Source organism: Molossus molossus, unplaced genomic scaffold (genome assembly GCF_014108415.1).
Source record: "Molossus molossus isolate mMolMol1 unplaced genomic scaffold, mMolMol1.p scaffold_m16_p_15, whole genome shotgun sequence".
Lineage (NCBI taxonomy): Eukaryota > Metazoa > Chordata > Mammalia > Chiroptera > Molossidae > Molossus > Molossus molossus.
This window is the reverse complement of record NW_023425350.1, coordinates 15,371,774-15,392,610: the sequence shown is the minus strand read 5'-3', so window position 1 is coordinate 15,392,610 and position 20,837 is coordinate 15,371,774. Positions and strand designations below refer to the sequence as shown.

Genomic DNA, 20,837 nt, shown 5'->3' with positions numbered 1-20,837 from the left:
GCCCAGGTTGTGGGCCAAATCCCCAGTGGGGGACATGCAGGAGGCGGCCATTTTTCTCTCATTGATGTTTCTCTCCCTCTCCCTCTCCCTCTCCCTCTCCCTCTCCCTCTCCCTCTCCCTCTCCCTCTCCCTCTCCCTCTCCCTTCCTATCTCTCTAAAATCAATAAAGAAAAAAATGTTTTTTAAAAAAAGTAAAGATGCATAACGCTCTAGTAGACAGGATGAAGGGAAATTTTACCATTTCAAACCCCCATTAGGTTGGCAAAAATTAAATTGCATGTTAACATCCATTGTTTGCAGGTTAAAAGGTATGCTCATGCCTGGCCAGTTTGGCTCAGTGGTAGAATATCAGCCCTCAGACCAATGAGTCATGGTTCAATTCCGGTCAAGGACATATACCTCAGTTGTGGTTCTCTCCAGCCCTGGTCGGGGTCATGTGGGAGGCAACCAATCGATGTGTCTCTCTCACATCGATGTGTTTCTCTCCCTTTCTCTCCCTCTCTCTACCTCCCACTCTATCTGAAGATAAGAAAAATATCCTCAGGTGAGGATTTTTAAAAAAAAGGTATGCTTGTATATTTCTAATAGAAATGGGAAATTTTTTAGCCTTTTTTAAAGAATAATATCTAGTTACACACAAATATTTCTTTGCTCTCAGAACCTATCCAATAGAAATAAAAGCAATGGTATATGCATCTTTATTAGAATGTTTATTGCAGCATTGTTTATTATGGGAAACAATGTATGTGTATATGAATAGGAAATTGGTAAATGAATTGAGGTACATTATACAATCAATTAATATGCAGGTATTATTATAAAGGTGGGAAAACTGTACCAGTTGATTGGAGAGACTTCCACAATGTATTACATGAGCCAAGTAAAATTACAGAGCAGTGTATGTAAGTGTGTCACAGTTTTATAAAACAAATAATAAACCTCTCAGAAGAAAAACTCTTACATATTTATTTTATTGCAGATTATTTTTTCAGTATAATTAATCAGTGGGGAACGGAATTGAAAGGAGAGGAAGAAGGGAAAAGAGGTAAAAAGGAAAGAAATTGTTTAGAAAAAAAGATTATAACAGAGAAGTGTCCATAATAAGCAACATAGTATGATATAGTCACGTTTCTATAAAATTAAATGTTCATGCATTCTTTTTTAAAAAGAAAAGAAAGTCAAATTTCACATAAGATGTTTGGCTTTCTTTGACTTATTCTTTAACCCAGGTTGGTCCAGATGGTCTGATGAAGTTAAATGGCTCAGCCCTTAACAATGAGTTCTTCACTTCAGCAGCCCAAGGCTGGAAGGAAAGACTCTCAGAAGGTAAGTGTTCTACCTTATGTCTCCTAGCGTGTATATGCACTTGGAGCCCCTATAAGGGCATATAGGCACCTCTGTGCCTCAATGGGTATTTGAACATTTTTGGAAGGCAAAGGACAGGGTATTTCCATAGGGTAGAACTAGCTATCCTATGTGAAATGCATTGCTAGACTTTTATCTGGAGCTTGTGTAACTAACTTTGGCTCCAGATAGAGTTTAACAATATTTTCTTTTAAGGATTTAAAGTCATCTGGGAAACTAAAAAGTACATATGTTTAGGCCCTATTCCTAAAGATTCTGATTCAGTAATTCTAGATTAATTCCTAGGAATTAAAATGTTAATGAGCTCCCTAAAAGTAGAGTGTAGAATAATTTTATAGTACTATGAATTATGGTTTCATAAGCAGTGAGATAACCTCTTTATTACTGTCCAATCTCAATAAAACTAACAGTAAAAAGAATCACTAGGACCTTTTTTCAAAACTGCTTTATTGAAAAATGTTTACATACTGGAAAACTTACCCATTGGAAGTAATACAATTTAGTGGCAGTCAGAGTGATTTAATAAATATAGGTTATGACTTAGAATTGCTGACTATGGTCAGTGGTTTGCCGTGTGTGCCTTGCTTCTAATTCTGATCTAACAAAGTTACTGAGAGGAAATTATAAAATATAAAAGAGTGATTGTTTAATTGATTGATTGATTGATTGCATTTGGACAGCACATAGTATCCATCATACTAGCAGTTCTTAACCCTGGCTGCTCATTGTAATCACCGGTGGTGTTTTTTGAACTACTGCCAGTTAGGACCTGCTCTCAGTGAGTTTGTTTTTATTGATGTAGGATGGTGCTTGAGCTTCAGTGTTTCTTTCTTTTTTTTTGGAAAAATTGTTTTAGTAAATTTTTTATTTTTTATTGTATTATTATTATTATTATTAATCCTCACCCAAAGATATGTTTCTTCCTTTTGTTTTTTTAAATATGTTTTTATTAATTTTTTTTTTTTAGAGAGGAAGGGAGAGAGAGATAGAAACATCAATGTGAGATAGAAACATCAATCAGCTGCACGTCCCCCATTGAGAATCGAGCCCATAACCTGGGGATGTGCCCTGACCGGGAATGGAACTGGGACCTCTCAGTCCATGGGACGATGCTCAATCCACTGAGCTATACTAGCCAGGCTGTTTTTTTGTTTTGTTTTTTGAATTTTACAGAGGAAGGGATAGAGAGAGAGAAATAAAACATAGATCTGTTGGTTGCCTCCCATATGTGCCCTGACCGTTAATGAAACCTGCAACCTTTTGATGTACGGGATGATGCTCCAACCAACTGAGCCACTCAGTCAGGGCTTTAAAAATTTTTTTATTGAATTTATTGGGGTGTCTATTTGTCCTCTTTGGAGAAATGTCTATTCAGGTCATTTGCCCCCTTTTTTTAACGTGTGTGTGTGGGTTATGGCATTTATTGAGCTTATCCACCAGAGTGGAAATGATGTCTGTACAAAAACCAAATGTTTGTTACTATATCTTTTGCATCACTGTTAAAATCCAAACAGTGTTGCCCAGCTGGTTTGGCTCAGTGGTTGAACATCGACCCATGCACCAAGAGGCCTCTGGTTCAATTCCCGGTCAGGGCACATGCCCAGGTTGTGAGCCCAATTCCCGGGGGGCATGCAGGAGGCGGCCAGTTGATGTTCTCTCTCATCAATGTTTCTATCTCTCTCTTCCTCTCCTTTCCTCTCTCTCTAAAAATCAATAAAGAGAAAAAAAAAAAATCCAAACAGTGTTTACCCTGGCAAGGTGGCTTGGTGGGAGCATCGTCCGGTACACCAAAAGGTTTTGGGTTCAGTTCCCGGTCAGGGCACGTACCTAGGTTGAGGGTTCAATCCCTGGTCCAGTGCATATGGGAGGCAATCCTTTGATGTTTCTTTGTCACGTCTATGTTATTACTCTTCTTCCCCTTCCCCTCTCTCTAAAATCAATAAAAACGTGTCCTTGTGAGGATCAAAAAGAAAAAAAATGATATTCAAACCATTTTAAAAACTAGTCAACTCAGTCAAAACCCACTACTTCAGAATCAATACCTTCTTTGAAGCCACAGTAACAAATAGAGTTAAAATTTGAATGCAGAGATTTGGTTGCTTGGAAAGCTAATTAAACTTCCTACTTGCTCAAATAGAATTACAAAAAGGCAAAATTGTGTTTTTCACAGAGATACAGTTCACTGAAATCACCAACACTGGACGGCTGTTAGAGTATTTAGAGTCCTGAGATAATAAGAAGTCCCAGCATCCTTTAGGACAGTCTTCTCTTATCCTTTCTTTCCAATCAGAGATTTGTGGATGTGTGGAATGACACCACCACTAGCAATTTGTAGCCTTGATGAGAGATTCCAATTCTTCATCTCTACGAATAGCAAGTTGCAAATGATGAGGGGTAGCACATTTTACTTTTAAATCTTTTGATGCATTTCGTGCCAATTCAGGTACCTCTGCAGTGAGGTGCTCCAAAATGTCTGCACTGTACAAAGCAGCAGTCTTGTCCATAGATCCATGACTGATTGCCCTAGAGTTCAGGTGTCAAGGAATACTGGATCACCAGAAACTGCAAGCTGGCTATCTGTGAGCTGGAAACGATCTTTGTCTTGGCCTTTCCGGTGTCTTTTCAAGCCACACCACCAGCCATTTTGAATTCTGCTGAAACTCAGACAAGCAAGGCACAGAAAGGACTAGTCAGATACCCACTGAGATCCCACCACCTACTTTGTCTCACTACACAAACTAATTTGCCTATTTTTAAATTGGATTGTTTGTTTTTTAGTGTGAGTTCTATAAGTTCTTTATAAATTTTGCATATTAACCATTTATCAGATGTGTCATTGACAAATAGGTTCTCCGTTCAGTGGGGTTTTTTTTTTCATTTTGTTGGTGGTTTTCTTTGCTGTGCAAAAACTTTTTAGTTTGATGTAGTTCTATTTGTTTATTTTTTCTTTTGTTTTCCTTGCTCAGGGAGATATATCAGAAAAAATATTGCTATACAAAATGTCTGAAATTTTACTGCCTATGTTTTTTTTCTAGAATTTTTATGGTTTTGAGTCTTATTACATTTAAGTCTTTAACCCATTTTGAGTTTATTCTTGTGTATGTGTATGGTGTAAGAAGGTGGTATCGTTTCGTTTTTGTTTTTTTGCACATATCTGTCCAATTTTCCGAATAACCATTTATTGAATAGAGTATCTTTATGTCTCAGCACAGGTATTGTGGTGGCTGTCTCTTTAGCTCTCTTCCCAGAGCCACAAACCCCAGTCTCTCCTCATGCGACTCTAGTCTGTTCCACCCTCCCTCTTTCAGAGCCCAAGGTTTTGGCTGCAAATGAGATTTTGACTCTGTAAGAGTACGCCTGTGTCTCTAGAAGACACCGTCTCTCTCCTGTGGACAGAATCTCCTCTTGATTTTCACAGCCAGATGTTATGTGAGCGCCTCTTCCTGGCTCTGGTTCTCTGGACTGGGGAGCCTGGCTTGGGGTTGAGAGCCCACACTTCTTAGAGGGAACCTTTGCAGCTGAACATAGCCCTCTGGAATCTCATCCACTGCCCATGGGAATGGGGCCATTTTTTTGTGTGTCTTTGCCCTTTATGTCCTTCGCAATGTGACTTCTGTAAATCCTTCAGCTAGTCTTTAGTTGGTTATTCAGGTTGATTGCTCTATATTTTAGTTGTAATTCCAGTTTGGTCCTAGGAAGAGGTGAGTGTAGTTTCCACCTAATCTGTCACCATCTTGCATCTGCCTCTTTTGAAGTTACCCAAAGTGATTCTAATATGCAGCCATTATTAAAACCACTGATTATGGCCCTGGCCGGTTTGGCTCAGCTGTTAGAGCGTCGACCTGCGGTCCTAAGAGACCGGGTTCGGTTCCCGCTAAGGGCACGAACCTCGGTTGCAGTTTGTCCCCAGCCCTGGTCGGTCGTGTGGGTGGCAGCCACTCGATGTGTTCCTTTCACATCGATGTTTCTCTCTCTCTCTCTCTGTTCCTCTCTCTCCCTCCCACTCTACCTGAACAAAAAAATGGGAAAATGTCCTCGGGTGAGGATAAAAAAAAAAAACAACACTGATTGTGTTAAAACTTGTGTGAAAAGGTTTAAAGTAAATACATGTATTCAGGAGAGCATTAGGAATGCTATTTATTGTATACTTTTTGTCAGACCATTGACAGAATTAATTGACCAGCTAATTAACATCTGCATTTTGTTCACTGCAATTGTTGACTTTTCCTTTCCTGTTTTTCTTTCTAGAACAAATTCTGTGTAGAAGGGATCCCTTGCTGATTACTTGGGTCCTTTCTCATTCTTAAAGATTTCCATAAGCATAGGCCCCTTCTTTTCTGAAAGAATTGAAATCACACAAGCACTTTAAAACATACCCATTACCAGTACCTTTCTTGAAGAGTAATTTGGTAAAGGATCTGTGAGTTCCAATCCCCCATTTTTTTAAAGTAGGTACAGTCATCCCTCGCTTATCATGGTTAATTTGTTCCAGACTCTAGTAGTTGCACCTGGCGTTGAAGGATTCCTGGGGTGCTCGAATACATAGGCCTACAGTCCATATGTAAAGTAATTTTAATTTTAATTGTATAATTAAAGTTATATAAGGGGTGTATAATGGACTCAGACAGCCGAGTACACACTGTATCATTTTCACTGTCTTGATCAACTTTTTAATGAATATATTTGAAAAAACCGCGATAGAGTGAAGCCTTGAAAGTCAAAGTGCAAAGTGGCGAGGGACGACTGACTGTATTGTTAACAATGATACCTTGACCACTATCAGTGTAACTTTTTTTTTTTCATCTGAGCAGTCACTGCTATACCTACAGTCTTGTGATTATATTTTTTGAGCAGCAAAAACTAAACACTGTACACATGTGAACAGAGTTCAATACATTCAATACTCTTATTCCTTTTTCTGTTATGCACAGTAGACTCAGCAAAAGAGCACATGGTCTGGGTTGCATTTTGACAGCCAAATTCTTCTTTTCCTACTCACATGCTCAGGACTGTGAATTTCAGTGTTCTCTAAAACATTTTCTTTTCCTCTTATTCCCAGGAGGTTTTAAACGTCATCTGCCATTTCTACCTATTATTTCCTAGTGTCCTGGGTATTAGAATATAAAAGGGAGCAGCCTTTCTCAGCCACAAGTTTGAAGGTTGCCTGCCAAGCATATTGACTGTTTTCTGCTGAAAGATTTAGGTGGTTGGTAGTGTATGCAAATAAGTGGCATATTCAGAGCACTGGTCTTTGGCATCTTGCATGCCTTGGTACAGTTAGAAAACTGACAACTCCAAAGTAACCTCCTACCCTTTTACTGTAACTTCAAATGCCTCTAATCAGGACCATAGGTATTCATTATGCAGTTAGAGAAAGCCTAAAAGGACAAGTTGCTTTAGAGAAACAGAACTTTAAAATAATAAAATGTACAGTGGCATTATTTACTGAATGCTCATGAGTATTTTTCCAGTGGAAAGCAATTACAAATTTAAGATTAGTGCTCAAAGAGATCTGTAGGGAGTAATATGTTTGGGCAGGAGAGAAGTACTACAAGGAAAGACCAGAGAAGAGGTGCATACTAAAAACTACATGGAGTGGTATGTAAGTATTTTTATTTCACCTAGTGGCACTTAGGTACTCTTACAGTGAGGAATTTGGGCAAATTTTTTTTTGCTTTTACAGAACGGTATTCTGACTCCATGATTTACAAATAATTAAAAGTGGCAAACAGCATTTTTCAATTGATTTTTTTTTTTTTTTTAACATTATAGGTGAGTTTACACCTGAGATGCAAGTGAGAATTCGACAAGAGATTGAGAAGGAGAAAAAAGTAGAGCCATGGAAAGAACAGTTCTTTGAAAGCTACTATGGTCAAAGGTAATATCAAGATAGATTTTGTTCATTCCTACATGTCATGTGGTACTTCATTTTATTACTGTCCCAGAAAATCTACTCCTCAATTTCCTTCTATTTTTTCACAATTCTTTACTAAGAAAATTTTTTCTCTTTATGAATCTCAAGTGCACAGAGTTGGATTAGTCATAATCTTTAACTCTTAAAATGTTACCATTGTGGGTAGAATGGTTTCTTTAAAAAAAAAAAAAATATTTTAATTATCTGGAATTAGAGTCTCTTTCTTTGACTAGATTGGCTTTTCTTCCAGTAGTTTTATAAAATACAAGAATACTGAAGTTCTGTATATTTCTTATAGTAATTAATTTTAATCCTACAATATTTGGGAGAAAATCCTATAATATCTGTAACACTTTTAACAATAAAGATTTTTTAAAAATCCTACAACATGATAACTTATCCAGAATCACTTAGGAATTGTGTAATAAGGACTGTTATATCCATTGTTTAATTAAATAGCCTCTCCTCTGTTGAAGTCACTCTGGGAGATGTATGTAGCTGAAGCAAGATATGTCTTCTTCTGAAGAGGCTGTAGTCCTAATCAGTTTTTTTCTAACAAAAAAAATCCAATAGGTGACCATGGCCATGGCTGGTTTCGCTCAGTGGTTAGAGCGTCAGCCCACAGACCAGAAAGGTTCATGGGTTTGATTCCCAGTCAAGGGCATATACCTCAGTAGCAAGTTCCAGCCCTGGCCCTGGTCATGGTCATGTGAGAGGCAGCTAATTGATGTGTCTTTCACACATTGATGTTTCTCTCTTTCTCCCTTCCACTCTCTCTCAAAAAAAATATCAATGGAAAAATATCCTTGTGTGAGGATTAATAACATCAACAACAAAAAATTAAATAAGTAAATAAATAGGTGACAATGGGGCAGTATTGTTTGAAATAGGATTGTGAACACCCTGAGTCTTATTTGTTTATCTCTCTCCCTTCCTTCCTTCTGCATACCTAATGGCAGCCCTTAAGGAGCCTCCAAAACCACAGCTTAAAAACTATTGGCTTTCTTTCTTATCTCCAAGTAGTGTTTTTTGACCCCCTTCATGGTCATTTAGGAAATGATTCCTTTTGAGATTGAGTCTTATGTACTGATTTTTCTATATTCTTGGTATGAGCTTTGAGTTCTTTTGTAAAAGTGATGGTTTGTATACAGTTTAGACCATTTTTACAGATATCAGCTATTGAGTAAATGTTGTTCATTCTCTCCTCATTAGCCAGATAGAGCATTACAGCAATTCTTGGATCCTTCAGTTTTTAGCTCTTACTTTCTGCCAGCTTTTATAGAACTGTTTTTCATTACTGTCAAGTTTTGTCCTTAGCCATTTCATCTCAGAGGCCCAATAATGATTATTTGAAGTCACCAAAGAGGGCTGCCTTTTTTTTTTTTTTTGCCTGTTAAACAATATTCTAGAATGCATAGACCAGAAATTGAACCAGTGGGCTGGGAATGGAACCCAGGTCTCCCAAGTAGAAGGAAGAATTCTAACACTGAACCACCAATGCTTCCCATTAAACAGTATTCTAAAACATTAGAAGGACTCTCTAGTGACCCCTACAGAGTAGCCTAGCTCTTAGGCCACACTATGGAAGTCCCCATTGGCCTTCACTCCCAGGATAGTTCAGAGGCACTGGATATCAGGAGTATACAGCTGTAGCAAGTAAAATTTAAATAGGCTTTTCAAAAACTCAGAGTTATAATTCTCATCCTCTGGAGAACATTGATAGCCAACTCTCCTAGTATCTCCTTAGGGTTTCTCAGGTTTTTTGGGCTAGTCATTCTACGGGTACTGCGGAGCAGAATTTATCACAGTCTAACCCACAATCTCAGGGTACATGGGTCTTGGCTTTTCAGTTCCCTTGTGGATAGTCTGTGATGCATGTCTCTAAACAGTATGGCCCCTTTATAACAAAAAGTAATCATAATAATTAACATTATTTGAACTTTCATTATGGACTAGGTACTATTCTAAGTACTTTACATGTATTAACTTAGTCAGTGATCATAGCAACACTATGAAATGATTAACCTCAGTGCACAGTTGAAAAAATGAGGTATAGGAGGCTACTCAGTTACTTAATATCACATGCGTAGTCAGTATCAGAGCCAGGATTCAAATCCAGTCACTCGCTCCAGAACCTTCAATAATAAGAATAGTAATGACATTATATGAAGAATACCTATTATGTGTCTGGTTCTTCTAGTCATTGCGTTATGCCATTATTTCATAATGCTTTCAATAACATGGGCCATTTCTCAACTAGAATATTTGTTTCTTTCACCATCTAGTTCTGGCCTGAGCCTTGAGGATTCAAAGAAATTGACAGTTTCACCCAGCGATCCCAAAGTAAAGAAAACCCCAGCTGAGCAACCAAAATCCATGCTTCCTTCAGACACCTCTCCTGTCAGTATAGTCCCTATAATTCCCCAGGTAGAGTCTAAAGAAGAAATAATGCATATAACATCACCAGTCAGAAAAGAAGAGCATGAAAGCCAAGATAAGGTGCAGCCAAACTCTAAATCTACAGAGCCTCTGCTTTCCTCCGCTAGAGATACAAATGAGCTTAGCAGCATTCTTCCCATCAAGTGCCCAAAGGATGAAGATGTCTTGGGGCAAAAGCCAATTGCCTCTGCTGAACAGGAGTCTGAGAAAGAAAATCATCTCACTACAGCTTCTAATTATAATAAAAATGAAAGCCAAGAAGTTTTAGTTAAGTCTCCAAACAAACCCAAGAGTCCTGGAGTGGAGAAACCAATAATGAAGCCCATAATAGAAACAGGTCCACAGGAGACCACTGTGAAAGAGCTTTCATCAGCTTTGGTTGATCACAGCCCAGAAAGCCTCAAGAGGAAATCTTCTCTCACCCAAGAAGAGTCCCCTACAAGCTGGGAGAAAAGGCCACGTGTCACTGAGAATCGCCAGCACCAGCAGCCATTTCATGTCTCTCCACAGCCCTTTCTCAATAGAGGGGACAGGATCCAAGTGCGAAAAGTACCACCTCTCAAGGTAAGCGAATGGGAAGAACTGAAAGCAAGAGGTGGCCTGAACACGGGGTTTTTGGTTATACCTACCAAATTTCAAGTAATTTGTGGTATTTTTTAATGCAGAAGCAGTTGTACATATTCATATAAGACCACATGTAACTGTTGATTGACGAAGTAAGGTACCTGGATATCTGATGTAAATCACTTCCACCCATCTCTCTGCTGGCTACTCTTGTATTGTATTGAGAAAATTATTGTCTCATATGGCAAAATAAGAAGTACGATAAACATGAGGCCATTGGTGTGATCAAAAGATAATATATTTGTACCAAGAGCCATGATATTAAAGTGTACCTTGGCCTTTTTCTTATTGCCATAACTGATTTATGTGTGGGTCTGGAAAGCAAAGTTTAGTTCCATCCTTTTAAAGGAAATGTGTGTAGCTACCATGAGTCAACACTGGTGTTACTTGAAGGACTTTGGTAAGATGGACTAGTTTTGCTAAGCTCTACTGCTTAGGATGTATCATTAATTTCCATTTTAACCTTATATTGCTATGTGTCAGATCTGTCAAATTCCTATAGTAATATCTCGCAGTATATAAAGACTGCATCCAATCAGTAGTGTACCTTTGAAAACACAAGCACAATTTTAATTTTGATCTAAAGGTTTATTAATACTCGGGTTTGTGCTTAATATTAGTTTGCAGTCCTTTCATTCAATCACTTATTTATTTTTATTCCTCACCTGAGGATATTTTTCCACTTATTATCAGATAGAGTGGGAGGAAGGGAGAGAGAGACAGAGAGAAACATTGATGTGATAGAGCCACAGTGACTTGTTGCCTCCTGCATGACCCAACCAAGGCCAAGGACTGAACTGAAACAGGTATGCACCCTTGAATGGAATCGAACCTGCAACTCTTTGGTCTGCGGCCCAACGCTGTTACCGCTGAGCCAAACTGGCTAATGCTACCCACCCTTTTTTATTTAACTTAGGTGAATCAAAGTTAGTTCTGTCAGGAAATAACCTATGGAAACATTCTTTTGCTACTAATCGACTCATTTCTTGTTCTATGTGACTCCTTACTCTGATTTTGCTTCTTATTACTAATAGTATGACATACCTCATTGCTTCTTATTTTTAAGATTTATGATTTCAGTAGTTAGGAAGCTCTCCTTAGTTTTTGATAATTTTCTACCATTAACATTCTGTCATGCTTTGCCAGATATTTTTATATATGATCATTATTTTTACTATTCTTATAAAAATATTAAAAGCCTTTCTTTAATGAATGTCAAGCAGAACTAATCTCCAGACCTGAGAGCTGAGTTACAGTTTAGATTTTACTTTATATAAATGACACTTGGTAAGGTCCATTGTTTCTATTTCCTCATCTATAAAGAGGCTGAGTTACGTTATAGTCTGCTAATCGAAAGAGACTCAATGCAAAAAACTTAAATACACTGTGAACAAGTTAAAACTATTTAACTTTTTTCCTTTTACTTTCTTTTTCTTCCTCATCTGCCCCCAAAAGACTTTCTACCAGGGCATAGTAACTGTAATTTTACCTTAGACTGTATCTTAAATCCCACTTTCTTAGACAAAGCTTAAATTAATTTATAACATGCCCATTTGACCCAGACCGTGTGGCTCAGTGGTTGAGCATCGACCCATGCACCAAGAGGTTGCCCATTCAATTCCAGATCAGGGCACATGCCCAGGTTGTGGGCATGGTCCCCAGTAGGAGGCATGCAGGGGGCGGCCAGTCAATGTTCTTTCTCGTCAATGTTTCTCTCTCTCTCTCCCTCTCACTTCCTCTCTCTCTAAAATCAATAAAGAAAAATAAACAAACAAACAAACAAACAAACATGCCCATCTGGTGTGGCTCATTGGTTGAGCATCAACCCATGTACCAAGAGTTCGCCAGTTGAATTCCAGGTCAAGGCACATGCCCAGGTTGTGGGCCAGATCCCGTTGGGGGGCTGTGCAGGAGGCAGCCAATCAATGTCTCTATCTCTTTCCCTCTCCCTTCCTCTCTCTAAAATCAATAAAGAAAAAAAATTTTTTTAAGTGTGTATGTGCATATATAACACACACATAGAGAGAGAGAGAACTCCAACACACTTTTTTTTTTTTTTCTTTTCCCATTCAGTATACATTTCAAAAGAAAAAAATCTTAATTCCTGTTTTATACCATGGTGGGTAGGGCTTCTCTGTAAAAGTTAAATTAGTGTACCTAACAACTTGGAATAGTTTTGTACTTTTAAAAAAAAGTATAATATCTCATTTATTACACATAAACAGGTAATAGGATTATTTACATGATAACTGAAAATAAGTATTGAAACTTTTTATTTAATCACTTTTAATGACTGCCCTTATTTATTCAACATGCTATTAATGATTTTCAGTCATTATGATAGATATCATATATTGTGCTAGATAAGTTGTTACTCTCAAGATTATTCTACTGCAAGGTTATTTGTCCCTGTATACAATTCCCCTAAATAGCTGTGCTTTTACTTTCTTGTATTTAATTTTTTAGTTTCATCTATTTTTCCCCCCTGTATTAGTGATCCAGTTGCTTTTTTCTTACTGTGGCCAACTTCTAAAATAATGTGGACAATTAGATGTAAAATGGATTCAGCTTTAAGAGAGATTAGGTATATCTCATGATGTAAAATATATGGACTTTCTGACAACTGTTACACAAGCTCACAGCTCTAACATCTGAATGACAGAGAAAATCAGTTCTTCAGGACTGCTGACCTTTTGAGAAATGGGTACTGCAAATAATGAACAATCTTTAGTAACTTTATTCTTAATTAAAGGAGTTCCAGAAAGATGACATGCATTTTCTTAGAACTTACTGGCCTAATTTTTTTTAATCCTCACCCAAGGATATGTTTTTATTGATTTTAGAAAGAAGTTTGAAGGAGAGAAAGAGAGAGAGAAAATATCAATCAGTTGCCTCTCGTGTGTACACCAACTAGGGATCAAACCCGCAACCTGGGTATGTACCCTGTCCAGGAGTCACACTTTCGACCTTTCAGTGTATGGGATGATGCTCCAGCCAACTGAGTCACACTGGCTAGGGCTTAATTTTTTTTTTTTTTTAAGTTAAATATCCCATAATATCTGTAAGAGTTTTTTGCTCCTTTAAACTCTATTAACTACTAGTAGGGTCTGAATCTTCATACATTCTAATTAATTCCAATAGCTCTCAAAGTATTATTCAAACAGGAGTCAGATTTCTTTCAGATAATAGCATTTTTTTATGTCTTAATGAATTTTTAATTAGTTTATTTGTATAATGATTATATTTCAATTGTAGGGTTATGAGGTTTAGTTTTTAAGATGTATTTTCCTTTTTTTATTCTTTAAAAAATCTTTAATGTTTTCCATTACAGCTTACTTTCAGTATTATTTTGTATTAGTTGCAGGTGTACAGCATAGTAATTAGACAATCATATACTTTATAGTTTTCTTCCTGATATTTCCAGTACCTGACTGGCACCATACATAGTTATTACAGTATTGACTATGTTTCCTATACTGTACTTTATATCCCCATGACTATTTTGTAACTACCAAACTGTACTTGTCAGTCCCTTCACCCTTTCACTTAGTCTCCCCACTCTCCTCCCAGATAGGCTATTTTATGATATGAAAATCACTGGTTTCAAATTTGATGATGCATCAGAATCTCACAAGAAGCTTTTTTAAAAAGTTTTTTCCCCGCTAGGGGTTCTATTTGTAAATTTTGGGATAGGGCTCAGAACATACATATTTTTCAAAAGCTCCACCGGTTAAGTATAATGCCAGACAAGTATAATGACTGGTAAACATTGTATTTCTTACATATATATTCCCTTATGCGGATGGACATAGTGGGGTGCGCTTCCTTCTAGTGCAATTTAGAAACTGCTGTAATTTTAAATAATTCACCCTGTATGCTTAACTGTGCATGCATGCAGCCCTGGCCAGTTTGGCTCAGCAATTAGTGTCAGCCTGCAGATCAAAGAGTAGCGGGTTCAATTCTGGTCAAGAGCACGTACCTTGGTTGCCGTCTGGTCCCCGACCCTGGTCAGGGTCGTGCAGGAGACAACCAATCGATGGGTCTCTCTCATGTCAATGTCTGTCTCTCTCTGTCTCTGTCTCTGTCTCTGTGTCTCTCTCTCTCTCTCTCTCTCTATCTCCCTCTCCCTTTCCCTTTACTTCTCTTCCTCTCCCCCTCCCTTCACTTCTCTCCCTCTTCCCCTCACTCTCTCTCCCCCCTCCTTTCCTCTCCCTTCGTCTCACTATATCTGAAGATAAATGGAAAAATAACCTCAGGTGAAGATTTAAAAATAATAATAATTAACTGTGCATGCATGCGTTCACGCACATGCATGCACATAGAACAGAAGAAGCAAGACTTTTCTCCTGGACCTCGGTAGTAAAGCTAAGAAGTAGTACAAGACAGTTGTGTTATGCTACTTTTCTCTTTCTGTTTCTCTCTCCTCTCATGTACACTTTTTAAAATGGAGATACCAATGCCCTGGCCGATTCACCTCAGCAGTTAGAGCGTCGGCTCGCGGACCAGAGAGACCCAGGTTCGGTTCCCACTAAGGGCAGATACCTCGGTTGCGGTTTGTCCCCGACCCCAGTTGGGGTCGTGCAAGTGGCAACCACTCGATGTGTCTCTCTCACATCAGTTTTTCTCTCTCTCTCTCTCTTCTTCCCTCTCTCCCTCTTGCTCTATCTAAAGATAGATGCAAAGATGTCCTCAGGTGAGGATTAAAAAAAAATGATTAGTAGTTGTGACATTAGAAGAGAGTTGAAAAGAGCTATTGGGATTTGAAGGAGTGGATGTTGAGGGGGAGGAGAGTCTTTGGCACCAGGAGAGGAGGTGGAAGGACCCTAGAAGCAAAATTGTGTTGCTGTGTGCGTGATTTGGTCTCTCATCAGAGGCTTCCCATCTTGGTCACAAGTGTTATAGTGTTTATCATACTCTGAAAATGTAAGTGTTAATGAAGTTTTATTATTCTTGTAAATGAAAACTAAGCTCTGTTGGTTTTTTCCCCCCTACTTCTTTCAGATCCCGGTCTCCAGAATCTCCCCCATGCTGTTTCCTACATCGCAGGTCTCTCCCAGGGCTCGTTTTCCAATCTCCATCACTAGTCCTAACAGAACAGGAGCCAGAACTCTTGCAGACATCAAAGCAAAAGCCCAGCTGGTTAAAGCACAGAGGGCAGCAGCCGCCGCTGCCGCCGCAGCTGCTGCAGCCGCCTCAGTTGGAGGGACCATTCCAGGACCTGGCCCAGGGGGTGGACAAGGTCCAGGAGAGGATGGTGAAAGGAAAACTGCTAGAGGAGGGAGTCCAGACTCAGGCAGAATCAGAGAAACTGGAAAGGGTCCCACACTGGAACTGGCAGGAACTGGAAGCAGGGGAGGTACGAGAGAGCTTTTACCCTGTGGTTCAGAGATTCAGCCCCAGTCTGAGACCAAGACCCCACGCCAGGCACAGCCTCATAGTGTTTCTGGAGCACAACTACAGCAAACCCCCTCAGTGCCTCCAACACCCGCCATCAGTGGAGCACGCACAAGTGTCCCATCACCAGCTCACACTAACACACCCCCACCAGCTTTCGGGAAATTGAATATTGAGAAACTGAATGCCACCAGGACAACAGCCACAGTGGCCTCTCTTAGCCATCCGCAAGGGCCCAGTCATTGCAGGCAGGAGAAAGTACCTCCTACTCCAACAGGTCCTGCTCTAATCTCAGGTGCCTCACCTGTTCATTTTGCAGGTGATGGCACAGTTGAACCCAAAGTGAGTTCTAGTAAGAATACACCAAATGCTTCAGCCTCAGCAGAGACAACTTCTAGGGTTTCAGTGGATATGACTTCTTCCCCTTTAACATCTTTATTAAAAGCAGCCACTTTAGAAAAGCGTTCTATACCCCAGGTCAGTGTAACTCTAGCATCTACCATATCAGCTTCATCCTCAAGCACGTTGCCAGCAATTTCTAGCCTTAAAACTCCAGGAACTTCTTCAAATATGAATGGACCCATTTCACGGCCAAGCTCTAGTATCCCTGCTAATAATCCTTTGGTCACTCAGCTGCTCCAGGGCAAAGATGTTCCCATGGAGCAAATTCTGCCTAAACCACTCACCAAAGTTGAAATGAAAACTGTTCCACTGACTGCAAAAGAAGAAATAGGGATAGGAGCACCCACAGGCACCAACATAACAGAAAACAGCACCAGAGAGGAAGTTCATGAGAGGCCTTCTCATTCAGCTATCCCACAACTGGGTAAAACCTTGCAAAGTAAGCATCTCCACCAGATTCCCAGACCCCTTCAGCTCTTTTCAGGTAAGGATCTGAGGGACTCTAGCATTGACACACACCAAGAAGGATTAAGTAAAGCAACCCAAGATCAGATCCTTCAGACTCTCATCCAAAGGGTTCATATTCAGAGGCATAATGTTCTCTCATTTGTGCAGCCCTCCCAATTTAATTTTACTCACTCAGGTTTCCAGTTAGAAGATATCTCCACAAGCCAGCGGTTTATGCTGGGTTTTGCTGGCAGAAGAACTTCAAAGCCTGCAATGGCAGGTCACTACTTACTTAACATTTCCACCTATGGCCGGGGTTCAGAGAGCTTTAGGAGGACCCATTCTGTAAACCCTGAAGACCGTTTTTGTCTAAGTAGCCCCACTGAGGCCTTGAAAATGGGATATACAGACTGTAAAAATGAAACAGGAGATAATAGCGGCAAAGAAGATACTGAAGAGGAAAGTACTGGTGATGAGCAAGAGTCTGTCATGGTGAAGGAGGAGCCCCAGGCTTCCCAGAGTTCTGGCAAGTGTGAAGCAAGTTCAGGACCCCACAGTAGAGAAACCCTATCCACTGATTGTTTAGCTAAAAAGAATGTGAAGGCAGAGACACCAGTGCATGAGCAAACCACTTTAAGTAAGGAGAATTATCTGTTCACTAGAGGCCAAACATTTGATGAAAAGACCCTAGCCAGAGATTTTATTCAGGCAGCACAAAAGCAAATGGCTCATGCAGTGAGAGGTAAGACAGTGCATAGCAGCCCTGAGATTTTCAACTCCACTGCTCTTCCTCCACCTGCAGAAAGTCCCACCCATCAGCCTCTCCTCCTTCCACCACTGCAAACCCCAAAGCTGTATGGAAGCCCCACACAGATTGGGCCAAGCTATAGGGGCATGATCAATGTCTCCACCTCATCTGACATGGACCATAACTCTGCTATACCTGGGATGCTGCCTGACTGTGGCCAGGTATCTAGCAACGTAGGTGATGTCATGTCCTTTTCAGTGACTGTCACTACCATCCCTGCTAGCCAAGCTATGAATCCCAGCAGCCATGGCCAGACCATTCCTGTTCAGGCATTTCCTGAAGAGAACAGCATAGAGGACACACCTTCGAAATGTTACTGCCGATTGAAAGCCATGATCATGTGCAAGGGGTGTGGAGCTTTCTGCCACGATGACTGCATTGGCCCCTCTAAACTGTGTGTCTCCTGCCTTGTTGTTCGGTAACAAGACTAGAAAGAGAACACTATAAAGGAGGCAGGAAGGGAAGGGTTGACAAGATGTGTTTTTTGCGTCCTTTTAGAATCACAGAAATAAGTAGATTTTAGTTGTCAAGAGACAGATGTTAATCAGGAAAACAGTATAGATCTTACATTTTAGAGAAAGAGCACCTTGTATAGTAAGTCTAAGTCAAGCAAGACTTCGTGAATTTGTGACAAGTTTGCACTTACAAAATCATGTAAATATGTCACATTTTGTTTTAACATTATTTTTCCAAGTGTTTAGGTAATAATGTATTACTTTTAATTCAAATTTATGTTCTACTTTATGTGACTCTGAGAAAAGTTTAATACCATGCATGGTGAAAGAAAGCTTGTCTCCCTTCTGTCCTATCCTAAAAGGGGAAGAAGAGGAAGGAGTGAACAAATGGTCTGGAGTAATGACCATTCATACTGCTTATGTCTTGACCATCTGCCTGTACGTTTTATGTGGATTATTCAGCCTTTCCAGAATATGGATTCAGGGTTTATTCAGTTCCTTTACCTTAGATGGAACCTTCTTAAGTTCGATTTTTTTTTTATAAGGTATTAATTTCACACCTAGTGCTTCAGACTCTGAAAGGTCTGACTTGATTCTTGGCTCACATATTGCCAAGCATTTTGCATGCATTTTGTGAGTCTCTGCTGTTCCCTATTCCCACTCCCCTGCCCTAAAATAGTGATTGCGGTCCATGATGAGGATGCCTCTCTGGCCCCTTATGTTGCCATAGCCTGGGCAAGGCAACAGTTCCAGCAATAATCCAAGAACTTAGTCATAGGAGTTTACAAATACGTTTGAAATACTAGTATAAAATTAACAGTAAAGTGTTAGTGACGGGTGATTTGAACTATGTGTTTTGTTGGGCACAGGGAGTAAAGATTAGGAAACTGAACATAAAGAACTTGGGGAAAGGATTTTACAATTAGAAACAAGGTAGCCTCTTCTCTCCCAATTCATTACCTAATGTTCTGTAGTCAGCTGTTGCTGCAGTAGTAAAGCTCATGAATGCAATATTTGACCTCCCAGTCATCAGAGGAGTATGGAGTAAGCTTATGTTACTTTGAAGACAGGTATGCACACACACATACAATAAAAGTCAGACACTTTTCCTGTTTTAGAAAATATGTCCCTTGTTTTGGATTACTGCTGTCTATGCACTAGAAATTTCTAATGTAAAGGGGCTTCAGTGAGTGGCTAAGGGAACATCTAGAAAGGAAAGAAATTACCTCCAAAGCTTTGTTGTTTGCTTGTTTTTTTTTTAATATTCTTTTTGTGTTTTTAAGCCTGTATCAAGTGACTAAACAATTTTCTAGTACATATATTTAGCTCATGGTTAAAAAACATTAAAATAAGCCTGCAATTTACCAGAATTTCATATTTTAAAATCGGGTATTGTCAATGTGCATCATTTGCATATTGATTTCAAGTTTTCTCATTTCAAGTGTATAAAGTAAAATACTACTGTAACCTACAGTTGTAGTTGTACTTAATATTCAGGATGTGATATTTGCAACATGCAGAACAATGTAAACTTGTTAAGTCACATTCCAGATTAGGAGAAAGTAGCAGTAATAATCTTTGCTTTGTCACCATTTTGCTACCCTTTCCTCCCCTCAACGTTATACACTCTTTAAATATGTTCAAACTTGCCCTGGCCAGCTTGGCTCACTCATTGGAGTGTTGGCCTGTGGACCAGAGAGTCCCAGGTTGGGTTTCCACTAGGGGCACATACCCCTCCCCCCCCCCCCAATTTTTTTTTTCTAGTAAGAAACTCATTACTTCACTATTTTTCTGTGGGTTTTTGTTTGTTCTTTTTTTTTTTTTTTTTTTGTGGCCCAAGGCAAGTAGAGGACTAATACATATCTACGTTCTTGTTTCAGCCAAGACAGTGTGTCCTTCTAACTTCCCTTTTTCTTCTAGCACACACGTAGCTAAGAGAAATGAAAGCTGCAAGGATCCAAGGATAAGGTTTAAGTTCTCCAGCCAAAAACCAGTAAGAAACAGAAACCATGGTTCTGTTCCCAAATTCTCAGTACCCTGGGTAATTTGGGAGAGGGGTGTTAAAACTTCCTATGCGCAGCTTCTGCACTCCCCACTTTAGTGGCAGACTGAGGGTTGGTCTGCGTGCTGGAAGTTGAGTTAAAATTGACCACATGCTAAACACCAGTTTGGGTTGATTAAAGTGGCTTTTCTTCTTTGCACAATTCCTGAAATAGAAAGTTTCTCCTCCATAGTTCCTTTATCTGAGGATGGATGGACTAATCAGGAAAGGAGGAAAGACATCAGGGATTTTTAAGTTCATTTAGAGAGCAAACCATATTGTGCCTCTTCATCTTGACGCAGGCTCTTGCAAATGGTCTTAAGATTTACTGTTCACCAGATTTTCTTAAGAAGTACTATAATATGCAGCTAATAAAATATCTGCGTTTATTAATGCCCCTAAAACAGAAATTGTCAACTAGGTATGCTGCCTCAATATTGACCAAATTAAAGAATAGTTAGGTTCTCTTAGGTTGGTAGTAAATTGAATACAGTCCATTTATCAGTTTGTTTCAAAACAGTGGTTTCAGATTGAAAGTCATGAGCTGAACAGGAAGAAAAAATTATGATCTGGCTCTTGAAACTAAGGCAGAAGGAACAAGAAAATCATTAAATTATTAAAGTACTCCGGTACCTTTAAAGCAATGTTTAGTTTAGGTTTTCAGAATTTATCATCCAATTCAATCTGGTAAGTGCTAAATTTATTTTCTGATATTAAGTTGCACTGCTTTGAGTGACTAGTCAGGCATTTTGCCTGATGCTTACGCCTCTGGGTGTGCTTCAGATCCCTCCCACGGCAGGTCACCTTGGGAAAGGAGCATTAACAGTGTATCATCTCAGTCTCTCTTGTGAATGTTATGAGTCATCTAGTAAAGAAGGCTCCCTGAAATCTTAAAGAATTTTGACTAAAATTCTCCATCCTTCTAAATAGAAAATAAAGCCAAATAAC

The 20,837-nt window shown here is 39.3% G+C and overlaps 1 protein-coding gene and 1 pseudogene across 6 annotated transcripts in view; one reads left to right on the top strand and one right to left on the bottom strand.

The window, feature by feature from the left end:
- The window catches only part of ASXL2 (ASXL transcriptional regulator 2), a 125,602-nt gene extending 106,073 nt beyond the window's left edge, over positions 1-19,529 (top strand). For 2 of the 6 annotated variants that reach the window (XM_036262915.1, XM_036262914.1), the window contains 4 exons: positions 1,230-1,326; positions 7,138-7,243; positions 9,565-10,282; positions 15,344-19,529. In XM_036262915.1, coding sequence (XP_036118808.1) covers positions 1,230-1,326; positions 7,138-7,243; positions 9,565-10,282; positions 15,344-17,815 — 3,393 coding nt within the window. In that variant the 3' untranslated portion in view covers positions 17,816-19,529. The remainder of the gene's footprint in view (positions 1-1,229; positions 1,327-7,137; positions 7,244-9,564; positions 10,283-15,343) is intronic. The other 4 variants (XM_036262911.1, XM_036262913.1, XM_036262910.1 and 1 more) reach the window with 3 other exon arrangements.
- On the bottom strand, positions 3,554-4,008 carry LOC118631068 (annotated as a pseudogene).
- Positions 19,530-20,837: the final 1,308 nt, after the last annotated feature.